The 19,698-nt window shown below is 46.4% G+C and overlaps 1 protein-coding gene across 1 annotated transcript; it reads left to right on the top strand.

Annotated features, from left to right (window-relative positions):
• Window positions 1-27: 27 nt before the first annotated feature.
• PIN1 (peptidylprolyl cis/trans isomerase, NIMA-interacting 1) lies at window positions 28-18,620 on the top strand. Its single transcript, XM_032958731.2, has 4 exons — window positions 28-160; window positions 3,708-3,902; window positions 6,588-6,698; window positions 16,768-18,620. The coding sequence occupies exons 1-4, from the start codon at window positions 100-102 to the stop codon at window positions 16,875-16,877; spliced, it is 477 nt and encodes a 158-aa protein (XP_032814622.1). The 5' UTR covers window positions 28-99; the 3' UTR covers window positions 16,878-18,620.
• The last annotated feature ends 1,078 nt before the right edge of the window (window positions 18,621-19,698 follow it).

Below are 19,698 nucleotides of genomic sequence, written 5' to 3'. Positions count from 1 at the left end.
CCTCCCACCAACCCCCGCCCCCCTCCCCCTCGTTGACGCGCGCGAAAGTGCAGGCGCGCAACGCTGCGACGATGTTTACTCAGGCGGCTGTGTTCAGGCATGGCGGATGAAGAAGAGTCGCTGCCGCAGGGATGGGAGAAGCGGACGAGCCGCAGCTCCGGTAAAGCAGCAGAGGCGCCTCCTCGTCGATGCGACGAGGTGGCGGTGGTCTGCGCGAGGAAGGGCAACCCTCCCTTGCCTCCCCTCCCAACGTTCGGGGAGCGCCTCGGTAGCCCTCCCTTAGCGCCTCGAGATAGATGGAGCGCGCTGGTTATACAGTGTCTGGCCACACCCCCATCTGTACTGCATTGCAGCATGGTCCGTGGTGATGGTGGTGATGGCGATGTTGGTGATAGGGTTGATGTGATGGGGGGGGGGGGTAGCTCTAAAGGTTTTGGTGGTGGTGGTGATGATGGTGGTGTGATGGTTATAGTGGTGGTGGTGATGGCGATGTTGGTGATAGGGTTGATGTGATGGGGGTAGCTCTAAAGGTTTTGGTGGTGGTGGTGGTGATGATGATGGTGGTGTGATGGTTATAGTGGTGGTGGTGATGGCGATGTTGGTGATAGGGTTGATGTGATGGGGGTAGCTCTAAAGGTTTTGGTGGTGGTGATGATGATGGTGGTGTGATGGTTATAGTGGTGGTGGTGATGGAGATGTTGGTGATATGGTTGATGTGATGGGGGTAGCTCTAAAGGTTTTGGTGGTGGTGATGATGATGATGCGATGGTTATAGTGGTGGTGGTGATGGAGATTTTGGTGATATGGTTGATGTGATGGGGTTAACTCTAAAGGTTGTTGTGGTGATGATGGTGGCGCTGGTGATGATGATCGTGGTGATGTGATGTGATGGTGGTGATGATGTTGGTGGTGGCGATGTTGGTGATATGGTTGATGTGATGGGGGTTAGCTCTTAAAGGTGGTTGTGGTAATGTTGGTGAGGGGATGGTTGTGGTGGTGACGTGGGGTGATTTAGGGATGATTATGATTGCTGTGGTAATATTGATAATTGTAATGGTGAATGTTGTGGTTGTGTTCATGTTGGCGTAATTAATAGTTGTTTAGGTGTTGATATTGGTGGTTATATTGGTGATGGCATGATTGTTCACTCGATGGTGGGTGGTGGTGATTGGGATTGTTAGGATAATGATGGTGGTTGAGGTTGTGAGGGTGGTGATGGTGAATGTGATCATGACCAGGGTCATGTTAATAGGGATTATTATTGTGGTGAAGGTGGTAATTGTGATGATGAACATGCTATGGTGGTTGTGATAATTGGAGTGGTGATGATGTAATGGCAGGGGTGTTTGTGATGATGGTGATGGTTTTGTGGCTGTGGTTATGGGGGTGTATATGTGATGATGGTTGTGGTAGTGATGTGATGGTGATTATGATGATGGTGGTGGTGATGGCGGTGGTCGTGGACTCATCATCACGCTGGTTTGAGATGCATCTAGTACAGCTCACCAGGTGAGCAGCACTCCCTTAGGCCTCGACCACGGAGTGGAAAGGCAAGGGTAGTTTTCCACTCGTCATAGAAACATGGAAACGTTGTCAATGGCTTGGCCAAAAAATGCAGTTCAACACCACATAACATACATTCGATCATGGGGGAACTTTATATACTGTACTTGTTTTCATCTTGTCAACATGTGAAATATGTGCATTGGGACATGGCCTCGGTAAGCACAGCAGAGCGTAGTCAATACATTTTTTCAATTGCAGTGCCTGTAATTTAACCAGAGGAATTAGACTCTGTTGGGAACCATTGTCAGTTTTTCCCCTTTAATGTTGCCCTTTTTTGAGTGGCCGAAATCGGGCCTTTTGGAAATTTAGTGCCCGTTTGGAAGCAAAATAAATTATTGCCTTGGCATGAGCCATCTGGCGTAAGACGACTCCGCCGTCTTGTGTTGTGAAATGTCACCGCCGGATCTGTCCATTGGGCGTTTCTGTGTTTGGCTTATATTTTGTCATCAAGGGCGCTTTAAAGAGTCGGTCATGTTTAAGCCATCTTGCTCTTCCATACAATTTGTTTACACAGTACCTGGCAATTATGCAGGGGCTGTGATACACCCAGCAAGTTCGCCTACGACTTCAAATTCCACTGGGTTGATGCCAAATTGCAGCCTGGGAACTCTGTATGCTTTCACATAAAGGGATTAGGAAACACGTGTTTTCACGCGGATATCCCTTGGTTGAGAAGGAGGTGATGAAACATCTCGCTGCTTGGCCATTTAATGCTCCATATTCCACACGACTTATATATGTAACGAAAGTATAAATGTAATAAACGTCACTATAAAATACATTAAAGATTGTTTAATAACCCTAATCATGGTTGTTGTTTTTTTGTAAGCGACTTTCAAAATGCACAGTTGCTCCAAAGCACGTTGACATTTGTGGGATGTGGTCAACAATGCAGTATTTTCAGGAAACCCAACACAAACATAAAATTAGCAAAAACCAAATCCCACAACAGTGACAGCTAATATTGAACCTTAAGACAAGAATGTTTTGTTAAAGTCATTATACGCTGGGCATGGTGGCCAAGTATCATAGAGGTCAAGAACCCTGAGCTGAGATCCTGGATTCCAAGCCAGACAGCCCCACCTATTATTAAACTGGGTTCTCAATTTTAGTGAGAGTTGATGTCCCCAACCCAGTCACCAATGACGGCATAAAAGACGATAATCCCATAGAATTTGATTCCGTACCTTATTTGTGAATTAATTTGACTGGACTTGTGTGTATATTGTGCTTGTGTATAGTGCAACGAAACGTCTCGGAGCGTTTTATTTGCAATTTAATGTCATGTGAAGAAGTTGGTGGGAAGAGTGCTTGCCCCTCTGTTGTGTGGACTAGACGCCACTTGATGTAAGTGGTAGCTCTATGATATTCACTTCCATGAGCTGTTCTCTAACACGAAAGGTTGCACTGCTCTGAGAGATCCGAGTGGATACAATGTCTTGTTACATGGCACCAAGAACAAACAGGATAGAATTCGGGAAAAAGATGCGTTTTTGTAAAATAAAAAAGTAGTATACCCAACGACACACTTTTGTAATTTCACCTACTAAAAGTAATGACCATAAGCGACATGGCACATTCGCCGCTTATTGCGGAGGTTCACATTTCGAATCCAGCAGCCACCATGATTAATACTGTGTTATATTAAACTTAAAAATTGTGTGCTTGCGTCATGGTTCAGTTTTCCCAAATTTTAAAAAAGTACCCTCTTACTCAATAGGAATCTACATACCAATAATCGCCCCATACTGCGAAAACTTGGCACGACCCTTATGAAAAAGAGTCATTAGACTCTTGAGGTTTTCCTGGGTAAACAAGCATAATCACTCATAAAGTGTGTTAAACGTAATTTTACAGCCCTTTTTGTCATTCCACTGCCAGCTAAAGACCTCCCCACGCCACGTTGATCACAGGAATTTAACTATACTTCACCATGCGGCTTAGTGAAGAGGGGGGTAGGCCAAGAACCGGCCCATATATTTAATCCACCCCTCATTAGCTGTGGCTGGCACTCGGCTACTACTCCATACTTATTAATCACACCACACGCAGTCACGTTCGGCGCGTGTAATGACTCCGTTGTCTTACGTCTGAAGCGCGATTGGTTGACGCTTCCCGTGGCCTCTCGCCGTGCGCCGCAGGCCGTGTTTACTACTTCAACCACGTGACCAACTCGAGCCAATGGGAGCGGCCAGAGGGGGGCAGCCGCGGTGACGAGCCTTCCCAGGTGCGCTGCTCTCACCTGCTGGTGAAGCACAGCGGCTCGCGGAGGCCGTCCTCGTGGCGCGAGGAGCACATCACTCGCTCCAAGGATGAGGCCGTCTCCATCCTGCAGGGTGAGGGTGGCCAGGATGGCTGACGCGATGCCCTCTTTCCCCTGCGAGCCTCGTCTTGCGGGTTGTGTTGGTTCCCCTGTGATGGGCGTGGAGTGCCTGCCTATGGCCCACGGGCCATATATGCAGGTCGTGTGGATTTTTCTCCGGATCCAGTTTAGTTTTGCCACGGTACAACTGAGTTGTGCCGAGGCCGTCTCAGGTTATTTTTACGTTGCCGAAGCAGAGCCGTGCTGCTCACGTCGCACGCAATGAGCGAGTCGAGACGCGCGCGCAGTAGTTTACACGGTGACGCTGTGTCCTTTGCAGTGAACTGACGTCGCGCGCAATGCGTCGTCAGCTCTGCCCATGACCCTTTTTGGGTCTGAACCGCATTCGGTTTCTGTCGAACTACGACAAGTAGCCGCTGGAAAAAAACACCCGCACAGCGAGGGTCCTGCGCTGGGCTAGGTTGAGATCAGCCACAGTGGAAAGGGGGTGATAAGCTCCATGGCCACATGAGGCCTACCACTTAGAAAGCTGCCAGTAAACGATATTTATTAATGGAGGTACGTACCTTAACACACTAATCAGGTGAAAGAGGGGGAATATTTAGTCGCTTGGATTTTCCACCGGGTCCTCCAGTTTGTTCCTCCACACATTAAGATAAATGCGTTTAAAGAGTATTTGGCCGTTATAACATTTCCACGTGATGATAAGCCACTTCGTTGAGCGACCATTTGTGGCCAGGTCGCATCGTGAAAAAAGAGCTATACAGATCAGCGGGCCTAACCTGGTAAAACATTTTTAACATCGCAACGCTGTAGTGCAGTGAGTGAGGTGTGTGTTGACGTATGGTCCACCAAAGGTATTTGAAAAACCTATTTGACCCTCACAAAGCAAAATGCTACCCCACCAATGCATTGCTTGTCTATTTGCAGCCCCGGGTTTTTACAACCTGGCCCGTGTCAGACAACGTCGATAGATGTAAATTGTATTGGACAGAAATCTGTTCATAATCCAGTTTTCTCTATTGGACACACCTGACCTTCAGGACCAATTTGTAAAATAAGGGTTGACTAACTTTGTTCAGCGTCACAAAGTTGAAAATGTAATTTTGTTTCGCGTGCGCGCGTGCTGTACGGGGTTTCTCATAGTTAATATTGCTCTTTGGGAGGCAATATGGGATGTTTATGATGCCATTTCAACAAGAAGTACTTGTTCGTGATTAATGCCTGCAATTATGCCAGAGAAGCAGATTAATTAAAGAGACCCATTTATGTGGATATTTTTAGATGTAGGCATTGCTCCTCATTAGCGCCCGCTTTCCAATGGTAAAGGTACATTCAGGGTACCTAACGAGGCAATGCTTCATTCGCTGGACACCGCCAATCCTTTTTTAAGACACTCCACCCAATACCACCTATCTTGACACTCTCAAGCACTACCAATTTGTCACACATTGCCAGGGGTGTCAGCTGCCATGAATGCGACGGTAAATCTCTGTACGAGACCACTTGCGCTATTGGCTCATTGCGGCATGATGAATTGGGTTTGGAATTTCGGCTTAAGGTGAATTTGGGGGGGACAGAAACCGAAATAAAATGTAGTGGTCCTTCCCGTTGGAGAAAAGGAGACATTGGTTCAGTTCTATAATTATGCACAACATTTTAACTGCAGTTACACTTGACTTGCAGAAGGGGGTGTTGCTTGCTTGGAATATTCTTGATTTTAGTTTTATTTTGTGAGGCCTTTGTTAAATGTAACTAGATTGTGATATTAAAACGCACACGTACAAAAGCACATTGACATTTTTTTAAAAACCTATTTACCGCTCATAATTGCTACGGTAATGTAGTTGTCAGTGGACATGTCCATTCCTCCAGTCCTTGAGTTGTGCCTCAATGTTTTATATCGAATCAGTGACATTAACTCCAAAACCACTACGAATTGCACCTATTTTCACAATGCAATTAGCGCAGGATGTGTTGATGTTACCAATGCCACCTGGCATGTTATGTTATCATGATACGTCGAGGGTATTCTTCTTGGTAGCGTCATTAGGTGTGCTGCTGCTGTGTAACGGTCAGCACGTTGGACTTGCAATCCAGAGGTCAAACAATGAGGCCGTTTTCTTAAATTGCCCGCTACCTCCCCCCCTCCCCCCCGCATTGACCAGAATGGTGAAGTATGGTCAAATAACCCCTTTGAAATTCGTTGGAGAGTCCTTCAATCCGGCAGTAAATTGGAAAACGGTTGTAAACTAAACAAATACACTGTGCAATAACATAACAGGTTCCCCATCAGCCATGATCTATCCACTGATGGATTAAGGCCTCTCCACGTGTGACTGTGACACATCCAGCACAGCATTGATAAATGTCTGTTTTGGAAAGGGGAAATGGTTTGATGGGTTTTGGCGAGTTTTTTCCATTTGGCTTTATGCACACCACATTAAATTCGATTGGCAGGTCGTAAGTGGTGTGGTTAACCGTGGGTACTCCTACCTCTTCCAAGGAGTCTGGCCAGCGTAGAATAGTAGGTCAAATATCATCTAGAGGAACTCCCTGGAGCCCCCTCTAGCGGAGGCCCTTCCGGTAGTAGTGGAGAGAGCAAGCAATTGCAGGACTGCACCTTTACCATTCACCTCAGAGATGTAAATCGTCTTTCTCCCCCCACCAACGCCGCTCGTCCTGCGTCGTCGGGCAGAATACATCCGGCAAATCCGGTCCGGAGAAGTGTCGTTCGAGGAGCTCGCCTCCAAGTACAGCGACTGCAGCTCGGCCAAGAAAGGGGGAGACCTGGGATTCTTCAGCAGAGGTGAGTAGCGGCAGCACGGAGGTGGTGGCGGTTTCATGTCCACTGGACGTCTTTGAAAAAGAGCTTCATAGCTCATCGGATTCTTCCGGTGTAAATAAATCTTCAGATTGTGACATGCTTGCCGCGTGCAAACTCAAGAACCAAAACATCAAGCAGCCAGCAACAGACTCGAACGAAGTTGTAACAGATAAGAGTTATTAATACGTTTCTTATATTAAGCAATGTTATAAGAGCTTGGGAAAAAGAGACGATGGGAGGGAATTGCAAAGTGGTGAAGTGCGAGGGAAGAAACAGAAAGAGAAGCGTTTTGTAAATAAAAAATGTAATGCCCATTGATCGAGACGATCATCCCACTGCACTTGAGAACACAGTTTAATCACAGGCCGCCGAAACTAATATTCGAACCCTGGGTCTCAGCGTGTCGGCTCATTGTGCCGCAGCTCCTCCGTGCCATGCGGTGGTTGAGCACAGTACGGGTGAGATGACGCAGTCGGTATGGCAGACCGTGTCCTAAACGCGGGTGGAGGGGTCAATGAACGGCGTCCACGGGAACGGTGGCCATGGTGGTAGGGATAGAGGAGCGATGGGGGAAGTAGGCCACGCGTGCTGGCATCACAGTCCACAACTTTGAAGTTTCACAAGTATGCCCAAATTACCGAATTTTGCGGATTTGGGTAAAACCACGTAACAACAACGCCCCCTACCAGCAGACTTTTACCCGTCGATACATCGTGCCTTAGAGATAGCCACGCACTGCAAGTAAATGTAACTATTTTACTATTTCTATTTTACCAGGTAAGGCCAACTGATGTTGCTCTTTTTCAGAAGCCATCTGCCCACAAATGATAGCTCAACGAAGTGGCTTATCATGTGGACAATTATAGCAGCCAAATACTCTAAAAGAATGGGGCGAATACCAAATTCACTAATTGTAATCAATAGTATACACGTACGGCTGATTTGTCAATCCACTGCTGGATGAGTACCTCCTCACACCATGCAAGTCATCAAGGTTAGTTGACCATACATCATCACGCTTGCCAGTAGGGGTTTGGCGAAAGCAAGTAGGATAGAAGTTGTAGCATAGCACGGTACAACATCGGATGTTGCTGCACTGCTGTCTGCTGACAAGGGAGCCCCGCAACATCCTGTGACACCTAATTCCGTACATGGGGGTCGACCATCATAGTGCTATCCAGGCTCAAACCTGCTTCGCTTCAGAGATCTGATGAGATTTGGTATTTTCCATGCCATCCGGCAATGGTCTCAATTTACATAATAGCACGGCACAAACGTGCACAGTTAACGTCAAACACAAGGACATCTCGAACCGCGTAGGTCAGCAGCTGCACAGCAGCCATTTGTTTAAGTCTGATTGTAATACATTTTTGGCTTTTTCATATATTTAAAAAGAAAATCAATTGTGCCGGTTTGATTTCTTGCCCATAGCATGTCCTTGACATATATCTTCTAAGTGAGTTTTTCAATGTTGAAAATGTAGAATATACGTTCCCATAAATGTTTTCTTGTAGAACTGCGAGAAGGAGATCAATGGTGCTGTCATGTCGTGGATGAGAAAGTGCTTGCTGGCAAAACGCAGGGGCCTGCCCACGTGCCTCTGGTTCTGCCTTCAGTTGAGACATAAATCTTGTGCTCAAAACCACGGACAGTAACATTCTACAAGGGTACCAACCTCAATATCGCTATGAAGGCCAGAGGCACCTTCGCGCAGAGTCTAACTTTGAGACGCACCTTAGTAGCGCAAGCGTTGGCCTGTCAAAATAAACACCGACGGATTTCATTCGGACGCTAGTTTGGAACAGAAACATTTTAATTTTACGGATATAGTCCCCATAGCTCATACATGGCAACTGCTGATATCTTAATTGTGAAGGTTAACAGGGTGATGAGTGATAGCCGTATGTCAAGTGCCAGAAAGTTATGACGTCATCACCATTATCATCGGCCATGATCTCCCCACTGCTGAAAGAAGGCCTCCACAAGCCATCGCCATCCCTCACAGCCTTGCGATGTCGCGCCTGCACGTGAGCCCATTTAATTCCTTCCATTTCCACTGCGGGACTGTCAATGATGGCGACAACTTTGGGAGGTCTTAATCCAGCGGTGGATTGATGGCAGCTGACAATGACGATCTCCCACTGTGGACGTACTCTCCGACATGAGTCTTGACCACTGCCCCATCATCCCTTCAGGCGACTCGTCATGTCCAAGTCTCCCCTGCCAGCGGGTAGATCTTTGCATTGTGCAGTTAGTTGGAAAACGTTGCCATTAAAAAACCTAAACGGTATTTCATTGAAAAGGTTTTTTTTTGCCATTTCCCAATGCAGGCAATGTTTCTAGAGATGTAAATGTGTTCTGACTCCTGTAGTCCGCAGGAAGTTTCAACGCCTCCGAGTGATTAGCAGCGTGTCAGCTTACATTTGCTGATTTCAGCCTTTTGTTTAATAAAAAAGACCACTCTTTTGATTGGGAAAGAAGCAATTTCGCAACACTTATTTAATGCACGAGACCCAACTAAATTCAATAAATATTGATGTTGTTTACTGCAGCGTCAATTGGAGGCTTTAAAACGTGTGTAATGCTTTATTTAAAGCAATGGTTCGTCGTTTGGAATTTACTGTAAGGTATCAAGTTCTTATATTAATGATTTATGAATACGGGGATAGGATTGGAGTGATGGCGCAGTGGTTAGTGCATTACCCAGTGTCCTGAGTTTTCATTCGCAGCCGTGGCTTGCATACACAATGTGTGACTGATATCTGAACTGGCCTAGGCCACAGCTACCTACAACCCCCTTCGAGCTGACCAGCATGCTAAAGTGTTGCTAACATGCTTGAGAAGGAACTCTACTCGCTGAGCAATTGGTCCTATAGCCCTTTGCATGCGTGTACGCATGTTGGATTTCTTTAGCACCGTCCGTAGCCCACCATGCTAATCGGCAGTGCAGCAGGACCCTCCAAAGGATATTGTCTTGTGACTCCGTGAAGGCTTTCGCATTACAGCAGTCGCTACGCGGGTAGTGCCCTCATTCTCTTTACGAAACATTGGATGGGAATACTTTCCACCTTGGATCATTTCGATTTTTCGCACTGGGGGTGGGGGAGGGCAAGTTTGTTCTTCAACAAATCATCGGAATTTACTGCTCCAAAGAGCGCATGGTGTGTGTTAAGGTGTGAAAACAAATAGATCAGCAGACGAATAGGCGAAGCCAAATTTATAGCTTAGGGAGCACAGTAATATCAATGCATTCTCCAGTTCAAATAACCCAGCAATTGCATTTAAAATAGGCAATTTGTTTAATAATCCTAGCCCCCAGCAGTCGCGTTTCCTCCTATTCATTCCTTTGTAATTCATGTTATTTCATTTCGTATTCTCTCATTAAAATTTTATTGACCTTTACAAGTACTCGCCCTCATAGGTAGGTATGTACATTCTGGGTATTTTATCTTATAGGTGTTTGTGTGTTCGTCAATTGGTGGGTACGTGTCTTTGGGCAGGGTACACGTGTACTGTACAGCCTGTCACCGACCAGTCATTAATAATGCAGAACCCTTAAGATGTAGATACATTATCGTCCCTCTTCACATCCGCCCCAGACATACTGCTGCGGTCTTTCGTTACCGGCCATGTAAACCTGCAACTTGAAACGGGCAAAATGGGTTCACTTCAAGTCGCGGTGGGATTGTGTTATATTCGTGACGTGTGTGGGGGTACGCGCACAAATGATTTGTCCCAGACCTCCCCCCCCCCCCCCCCCCACAAAGGGGGCTAACTTGGATGGGTCCGGTTGCTACAGATATATTGGCGCAATTTGAATGAACCAATGGCAGACAGTGTCTCTTGGTCGTGCCGTCATCCTTATAACCCATGGATGTAATAAGGTGTTCTCTGATTGGCTCGATATACCTTAGCTTTCGGTCTGTGAGAGCAGAACAAGGGGATACATTCTAGGGCTGTAACTTTACAGGCAAATGCATTAGAAATAGGTTTTGACCGCAGGGTGCAGCTTAATGTCCTCATTCATTGGAGGGTCGCCAACTGTTACAGTTTTCCCAGGACATTCTCCTTTTAAAGTTTGCTGGGAAACGTGCAAGCCTTCCTGGGACATCGGGACCTCGTCAATTGTGGAAAAATGCACCGATCAAAACAATGCATTGACATTTACACTTGTCCTCTCTTCCGCTCAGTAAGATATTGTCTCCATGATACGTCTGGGTTTTTGTGGACCTTGGTCTTTGTCAATTATGCTTTACAAAGTCCAAAACGGTAAGTTTTGCGCGTGAGAATTGCTTACATTTATTGGGCATAAAGCTTTCTTCTCCTAGGAGGCAGCCAGGTGGCTCGGCACGAACTCGAGCGGTTCGCAGTCGGAAGGTCACATTTCCTGGTTTGGAGTGTACTCAGCCCACCATCCTTGCTGTGTTGATAAAAAAAAACGTGTACCACAATGGGGGGAAGGAAGGCAACAGTGGTCTTATCAGTCGTCTCAGGCCCCGTCATAGGAATGTGGAATTTCCACCATGGGATCCGAGCAACAGAGAGGAGATGAACATTGCTGCAATGCTCGTTGGTCAATCTTGCAAATGAGACTCATCCTGGTCTCTTTGAATTCTCACCTTTTTGAATAAAATAGACTTGGAACTCATTTGAGCAGCTGTGACTTAAATCCAGGAAAGGCCCGCCTATTTGGTGAAATGTTTTGCAAATGGGAAATATTCGCGCTTGTACGGTTGGCCTATCTCCGTGCAGTTGAAGAATGTGGCCACAAACGTGAATCTGTCGTGGCAGCTGGTGGAGTTTATTAGGGAATTTTATTTGTAATTTGCGTGTTTCTAAATGGAAGCACGGGGTGCTGAGATGTATTCCGCTACTTTATACTTTGCGGTGGGAAACTGTGCCTAATAAAACTTCAGGATTTTTTGTAATTATTTTATATTGGACGGAACGTGTTGTGAACTTTGTCACGAGCAAAATGCTGCTGTAAAAGTTGCTGCCTCTTGCTTGGACGTCTTCATTCATCACGTTGTGCGGCAGTTGAGTTTCCACATTGCGTGTTCTGCACGCGTTAATGTGGTTTGAGTAATACATTTTCGGTGGTCATTTATCTTCCGCATCATCATCAGCAGCCGCGATCAATCCACTGATGTTATAGGCCTCCCCCCAAGTCTCCGCCATCCTTCATTGTCCCTCATTACAACAGTTCATCCGGCACTTGCACGCAGACTTATCTCGATGCTCCATCTCCGTGGTGAACGTCCTCTTGCGCGCACTTTGCCCCCTTTGGCTGCTCTCTCGGTAGTTATTCTCGCCCACTGGCCATCGTCCTGTTTGTCAACATGGCAAAGTGCAACTTTGCTGTTGGCTTTTAAGACGTTTGTCACGATGATAGGTCGCACTGAGGTGGCTCCACAGCGTTGCCGTCCACTGCGTGAATCTGTCATTGCAATTCAACACTTTTTAGCAACCAAATATTCATCTTAAAAGTTCCTTTGAGTTAAAGCGCGTAAATACACCACCACCTGACACAGACAATTAGTAAGGTTTGTCACGCCAACAAAACTTTACTACTTGAGCATGCCAGTGTGTTTGGCAGTAAACCCACAACATTTAAAATCTGAGTACCCTGATGTTTCGCTGTAGTTGCAGTTAAAATTTCAATTTCGATTTTATACAGCATCAAATGCAAACGCATCTCAATTTGCCAGACAAACACAGAGGAACATGGGCTTCCTATGGAAAAGGTGTGTCCTTATATATTTATTCTGTATGGTGAAAGACTGTCGTGGGCAGGAGAAGAGAAAAAAAAAGGTTTTGAGGCCTGGATTTGAACACAGATGAGGCGTCCACAGCACGGACGGCTTGGGGAACCAGCAGCAGAGGAGAAGGAGCGACCTCCCAGTTCGCATAACTCATGCATTACACAGTGACCGCCCTCTGCCAGTCCAGTAATTACTCAACTGAACCTGCCATTTGTGAAATGCGTTGTGCTAACCTAAAATACCGCAGCGGCAGTGCACATATTAAATTTATGAAATTATAGTTTTCTGGCACAGGTATATTTAATTATTTCTATGCAACTTCACTTTTGTTGTGAGTGCCTTATGCTGCAGAATGAAAGTCGGTGCTTTAATACCCTCAAGACGTCTGTCCTGGCAGAGAATGCTTATTAAGCGGTTGTGAAATTTTGTCAGAAATTACTGTGCATTAGATATCACTGCATTTAATTACATTCACAGTGCTTGATCAATCCGCTGCCGAGACTTATCCCCACACCCTGTCAGTTGTTGGAGCACCAACGTTTCGGAAACAGCCCTGTTTCCTCCATTAACATGGCAGCTAAACTAAAGTCACTCTTTTTTATTTCACCAGGTAAGGCCCATTGAGCGGTATAGCTCTTTTTCGGGAGCGACCGGGCCACACGTGATAGCTCAACTAAGTGGCCCATCACGTGGACATTTACAGCAGCTCAATACTCTGAACTGTTAAGGCTTCCTTAAAATAATATCCCGAAGCAGACGATTAGTGCTGGATGCAACCACATTTGCAAATTATTACAGCCAATTCCCACCATAGCCTCGTTAGAACTGAACGGTGTACTTTCAACACTCGGAGCAGATGACACCCTGCACGCTTTGCCTGTTTGAAATGGCTCATTGTCGGACACACTCAGAATATCTACACTTGCAAGCGTTCCATTATTGTCGCAGGAAAACAATTGACTCTCTTGTGAGTGGCGGTGGAGAGAGCCAAGTGCATTGCTGTGTCTGTACAGAGCTCCGGTGCACGCTCGTATAGCTGGGTAAAATGTAAAATGCACCCTGGCTGCATTGTCTGCGAAGCAAAGGGCAAGCTGAGGGATTGTTTTTCAAGGCGTGCCATGACATTGTTTTTTTTAGTCTACGTGTATAGAGAGATTGAACTGGCTTTGAGAACCTGGCAGGATTAATTGAAATTAAGCGATGGTTCTCTGCATGTTTCCCTAAGAGGAGGATTTGTGTTTGTGGTCAGAAATAAATCGAATTTCAGGACATTTTTTTAAAACTAATCTCGTTTGGCCATCAAGCTAAGCCTGTCTCGGCCTAGGAATTGCACCAAACTGCAAAAATGTGAATGCGAGGGTTGGTATTGCATTTGCCAGGAACTTGACAAATGGACATTGGCTTCGGACCTATGTGAAATAGATCTACGTGTTTGGTAAACAAACGGATTCTCCCGGAGAGCACCATTCGTTTTTCCCACCCCTGTTGTGCTACCTGCTCTTGCCGAGATGGCTATAAAGGCCATGCGCCGACATGCTTTGTCATCTTGAAGATGGATGCCTGCTCTTATTTATGGCTCCGGTAACGCGTTGTTTGGAAAATGTACGGCCGAAGTTTTTGGCGGCACGGGCTGTTACCCAGCTACGTGCAACTTTGCTCCGTTACTTGTTTGGAACCGCGATGACGGGAAGGGGCTTGGCAGCGGTGATCGATGTGACGAGCCCGAAATAGCCGCCCGATTTTGCTACCATTTGGGCGATCCCATTCCCACGTTTCGCGAAACGTGCAAATTATTGTCGACAGCGTGGCACTGTTGCTCTTCACGCAGCGGCGGGCTTTCCAGCCGGCCTTTTGGGAAGAGCTGTCAGATGAAACGCGCGCCTTCAGTGTCGCTTACTTCGGTATGGGGTCACCGAAGCCCATCGCCATGAATAATTTATGATGGACATGTCTGCCCTAATGCCCTGAAAAGGATGTGGCACGTGTTATTAAGCAGTCCAGAGATTCCACTGTGTGCGCCCACGGCTGTGGATGCCAACAACCGTGGATGTTGAATGTACTTTAGTCAAATAGTTATCGGGATGATTGGCGTATTGTTATTTGAATGGTTGTTCTGCTTTTTTTTTTACTTGCCAATGTTTGTGTATAAAAATAAGCAATTGCGAGCCTGCATCGTCACTGGTGCACAAGCACAAATAGCAAATACTCCATACATTTGTCAATAACACAGGGCTCAAGATGAAACATACATATAATAGAAAGGCCACTGCCCAAAACGTCACCTATTTTATGTATATGCTGTTCCTTTTCAAAGTCAACGCGCTCTCCTGCTCAAACGAGCCTTGAGGGCGGGTGAGCATCTCCCATCTACAACTCCGAGCCGGTGGTGGAAATGCCAAAGTGAGCCTATTGGTGGGGACAAGTCTGTCCTCAAGACTAACCGCTGTTGACTTACTGCACGAAAAATGGTCCTTATTTTATGAAGTCCAGAGGGATCGTGTTTCCGAATCAAAAGCCCCAGACACGATGTGAACTCGCCACCTTTCTATTGCGTGCCCGGCTCACTCTTCCGCCGAGCCACCAGGCCGGTTATTTGGGCACTGTTATTGACAAATGTGTTTCGTTTTTTTCTCACGTTTATATATGTATAACGAGCCCATGAAAGTAATTTTTCGGACATCAAAATGATTTACACGGCTGTGTTTCAAACATTTTAACCCCCCTTCCCCCCCCCCCCAAAAAAAAGAGCTTGCATCATACTCCACTACCAATTTTAAGGAATATTACTTTGGAAACAAGCCACTAACCCACGGTGAGCTTTTTAACCGAGCTGACTACAGAGAGGTAAATGGATTAGAGGAACATTCCGTATCCAATTATTTTAAGCACCTGGGGGAGTGCAGGCCGGAGACATAAATGCACGGCTCGGCTGACTCAGAAGCTGCCGCTTTCGCCTCATGCCCAGCGACCACTTTTTGTGCCTTCAGTGCGCTTAATAATTTTGTACCAGTTGCACAGTTTGGAAACGCACCAATGGGCCTACATCACTGGACCTGTCTTTTTCAAAGTGTGTAGGACCGTGTATAGCCTCACTTGCTCACTCGGCATTTCAGCTTTGAGACTCAAAGATGACAAGGTTATTTTTCATTTTTTCGGGTGTGAAATGGGATTGTAGTGACAGATCGGAGGAGGAGAGAGGGAGTGAGGACTTTGGGGGGGGGGGGGGGGGTAGGTGGAGGGCTGGTGGGCAAAGTGATTTTAACAGCCCCAGCCAAAGCTCCGTACCAGCTGTCTGTATGTGTCCATGCTGCAGTGTGGCGTCTGCGGGGGGGGGGGGGGGGAGAGTTCCAGACAAATGTGACAAAGGTTGAATTTTAGATAGGGCAGTATTTATTTTATGCGATGGACATCTTGCCCTTTACAGCGCAGCAAGGGTTTTAAATCTGTCCCTAAAAAAAATAAGTATCCTTTTGTTCATGGAACGTGTTTGCGTGTGCTGTGTATGCGGGTGCGCTGCGAGCCCAACAACCCGAGTTCGATTCATGCTCACGGTCCACACCATTGGCGATTATCTGAACCAGTCCTGGGCCTCCCCTAGGTTGACACAGCCTCGAATGAGCACCTGGTGTGACATATAAACTTCGCCACTAGGGAGACAAAGGCAGCCAAGCGTGGTTCTGGCCACCCACCCCATCATGTTCAAGGTGGGGGCGGGTATACTTGCCCCAACAGCCTGTTCAAGGTTATATGGGGGATTTTTGTGAGAATTTTTTTTATTATGTTTTATTATTATTATTATTTTATTTCCATTCTACGTGACTTTACCGAAATGATCAAGAAGATATATGGGGGATGTTTGCTTTTGTGCTTGCGGGTGGTGGTGTGGTCAACGCATTGCGCTACGATTTCGATTCCCACTCACGGATCACGTCAGTAGTGATTTCTCTTAACTGGTTCTGGGACCTTCCTCTACGTCGAGTCGGTTAATGAGCACCTGGTGCGGTGTGTGAACATCAGCAGCGGGATCTTGCCCCAACAGCCTGTGTAGGCAACACACGGGGGTCTTTGTTTCCGTTCAATATATTACTGAAGCCTGGTAAACGTGGGAGTGTGTGCCTGCAGCGTGGCTCTGAGCTACTGGGACATCTGCGAAAAAGAGCTTTATAGCTCATCGGATTCCTCCGGTATAAATACATTTTCTGATTCTGTCTCGCAGCTGTTGTCAAGTGGACAACCGTCGATGACTGTTCCACCCCTTTGTCCCTTCCGACCCTTTCCTCTTCCACCAGGCCAAATGCAGAAGCCGTTTGAAGATGCGTCGTACGCCATGGCAGTGGGCGAGATGAGCGGACCGGTCTTCACCGAATCCGGCGTCCACATCATCCAGCGCACGGGATGACCGCGGCGATGACCGTGGCGATGGCCAGGGGGCAGGTGTCTTGACTCTCGGGTTAAAATAAATAACACATCAGCTGCGTAATGATAATAATAATAACAACAACCGCCACCACCACCACCGTGTTATGTGGCACGTCGTCAGTACGCTACCACTGCTTTTACATTTAAGCAAAGCGTTTGTAGTCTCGGTTTACAGTACATTTTTTGTTAAAAAAATATGTTTTACCTTTTTGTGACCGTCATTGCATGCGTTTTTTTAGCTCCCTATCTTAAAATATGTAAAAGCAAGAAGTAGCGTTTTAGATACCTGTGCCAAAAGAGAGCCTTCAGGACACTTGTTCATTTAATTTCCTTTTTTTTACGTTTTTTTAAGCGCTGTAGTCCTAAGCAGCGGCAGCAGCAGCAGCAGCAGCGCGTGCGTGCCAAATAATTGAATGAACCACATCGGGGCCACCGTGTTTAAAGAGATGAGCGGCAGCTTGCATAGCTCCGCGGCAATCATTTACATCAACACTGCCCGCCCTGCTGGCAAAAATAAAAGCATCCCGAGATGGTTTTCGCGCAACGAAAGCAGGGGCACCTCACGCGCTCGCTGTAAAGCTCTCTTAACGGCTTTTGTTTTGAACCGCTGCTAGCCTCGCGCTGTTAATGTTCAACATTGGGCGGCTGTTCTCTTCGAAAAAGCTGAAATAGTCGTGATAATGTATTTTTGTTTTTTTAGGATTACTGTTGTTATTATTATTGTCGTTTCGCTGCCTTCGTTATTTTGCACTCGCGCGCCCCCCCCCCCCCCCCAAAAAAAAAATAAACCCAACGCTGTGGCTTGGCTTAGTGGCGGAAACAAAGATGGCAACGAAAAACCGGAAGCGGGTGCTGTTTTATTTGCGTGAACAGGCGCGTTTTTTGTTTGTTTGTATTATCCACCACCCCGTACGCCGCACCCCTTCACGTGCTCCCGCTGTTTGCTCTCGACGACTTCACAATAAAAGGGCAGAATGGTGGAATAACGGGGGGGGGCAGCGCTCGCGACTTTGCTGCCGCAATTTGCATCTTGGTTGCGGCTGCAAACTTTACAACGAGCGAGATTTATTTAGAACCGGTTTAACCCCCCCCCCACACACCCAAGATTCATTCATCCGACCGAAATGCGAGATTTCAACAGGGTGGATGGAGAGGGGAAAAAAACAAATCCATTATTGTGCTTTGTGAAACATAACAAATGTATTGATGGGTAAGATTTATTTTTCTCTTTCTCTCCCTCTCTCCCCGCGGTGTGGTTGTGCTGGTTAAGGCTGCAGCTGCCTTCGTAACTTCACTGTCAAATAAAAGCAGAAAGATTTACGCTGTAGCTGTATTGATGCACGGTAGTAAAGATGCACCGAGTCTTTTTTTCGTTTTGCTGGTTTACACAGTTCCCAATTTTGAATGCACGGCGTTCAGTGCATGCATAATGTTATCGCCAGTTCGACTTGTATCCCGCTTAGAAATCAAACGCGCATTGTTTAGTGTGACGAGTGCAGTGGCATAGGCAAAACAGCGGCCCGTGGGCCAGTCCCAAGTTGAATTAAATATAAGCAAGACTACAATGATATATACTTTTCCAATATTGTATTGTAACATTAAATGTGACGGACATTGTTTGCGGTGCTGTGTGTTCTTTCCTCTGTACGGGAATGTCATCGTGATTATATCTAACCCATTTATTGTGGGTGCAATAAAAAAAACATTGCTTGGGGCTTATGAATCATGTTGCTCTTGATTATTTGATGAGCTATTATATATATGCCGAGAATATGTGCGAGCATGGCCCTTTTGGCAGATGTTTTCTGCGGCTGCCCGTCGAGTTGTATAATTCACAAATAGCGGAGACCATGTTATAATTATCGTTTTTTTTATTGTGCTATTAACTCCCAAGCAAATAAACTCAATTTAATTATAGCCTTTAGCGCGTGATGTAATGCGCGAACAATGGGGTTAACAACGTCAAGTAATACCGTTAACTGGCGCATAATGTGTGCCTGACTGCACGTGATGGAATTGCAATGCAGGTTACCCAAAGTGGCCCTGAGGGTGCCCCATGTGGTCGGGTCTTCCGTAGCCAAGCAGGGGTGAGCCTGGTCGGTGCGTGGATGGGCGGCCATCGGTGCATGACCAGGTGTTGAGGCAAACGGCTGCGCAGGCTGTGAGGTGCCTGGCAAGGGCAGTACGGGGATGGGTGTGATCGACGGATAGGTTTGGGCCCACTCGCTGGGTCGAGTCTGGATTGTATGTATGTGCGGGTTAGCTTTTTATTGTTACTAAATCGCACTTGTGGGGTTTTCTCTGGGTACTCCGAATTTCTCCCAAATGCCAAATATCCCAACTGCGGGACCCTCCTGAAAATGGTATTCGAGACCTGGAGTGATAATTTTTGATGGGTAAATAATTAGCGTATGTGTCAATCGTGCACTTTGCCACCCGTGGTGAAGTATGGCCATACAACCCCCGATAGCCGACAGGGTGTGTAGAGAGAGGTCTCCAGCAGGGGATTGACAGGGCTGTATATTGTTGGAACTTTTTGTTGTTGTTTTACTCGATTTCTCAAGGCTTATTTACGAGCACTTGTCAACAAATTGTCAGCGAAACACTTCATATTGTATGTCTCAATAATCATTTGTGTCCATGAAAACAAATGATGTGAGTGATGAGTTGAAAAGCATTTGTGATGAAAAACTGGCGTTAATATTGCGTTTGTGTTTTCTCACGTGGATATGACTCATTGGTTTATTGTTTGTACTGGTTTACAGGTCATTTTTTAAACGATAATGTTATATTTGTAATGA

This window comes from Petromyzon marinus, chromosome 22 (genome assembly GCF_048934315.1).
Source record: "Petromyzon marinus isolate PM22_M1 ecotype Great Lakes invasive population chromosome 22, UKy_Petmar_22M1.pri1.0, whole genome shotgun sequence".
Lineage (NCBI taxonomy): Eukaryota > Metazoa > Chordata > Hyperoartia > Petromyzontiformes > Petromyzontidae > Petromyzon > Petromyzon marinus.
The sequence above is the reverse complement of the archived record's forward strand: the minus strand, read 5'-3'. Positions and strand labels throughout refer to the sequence as shown.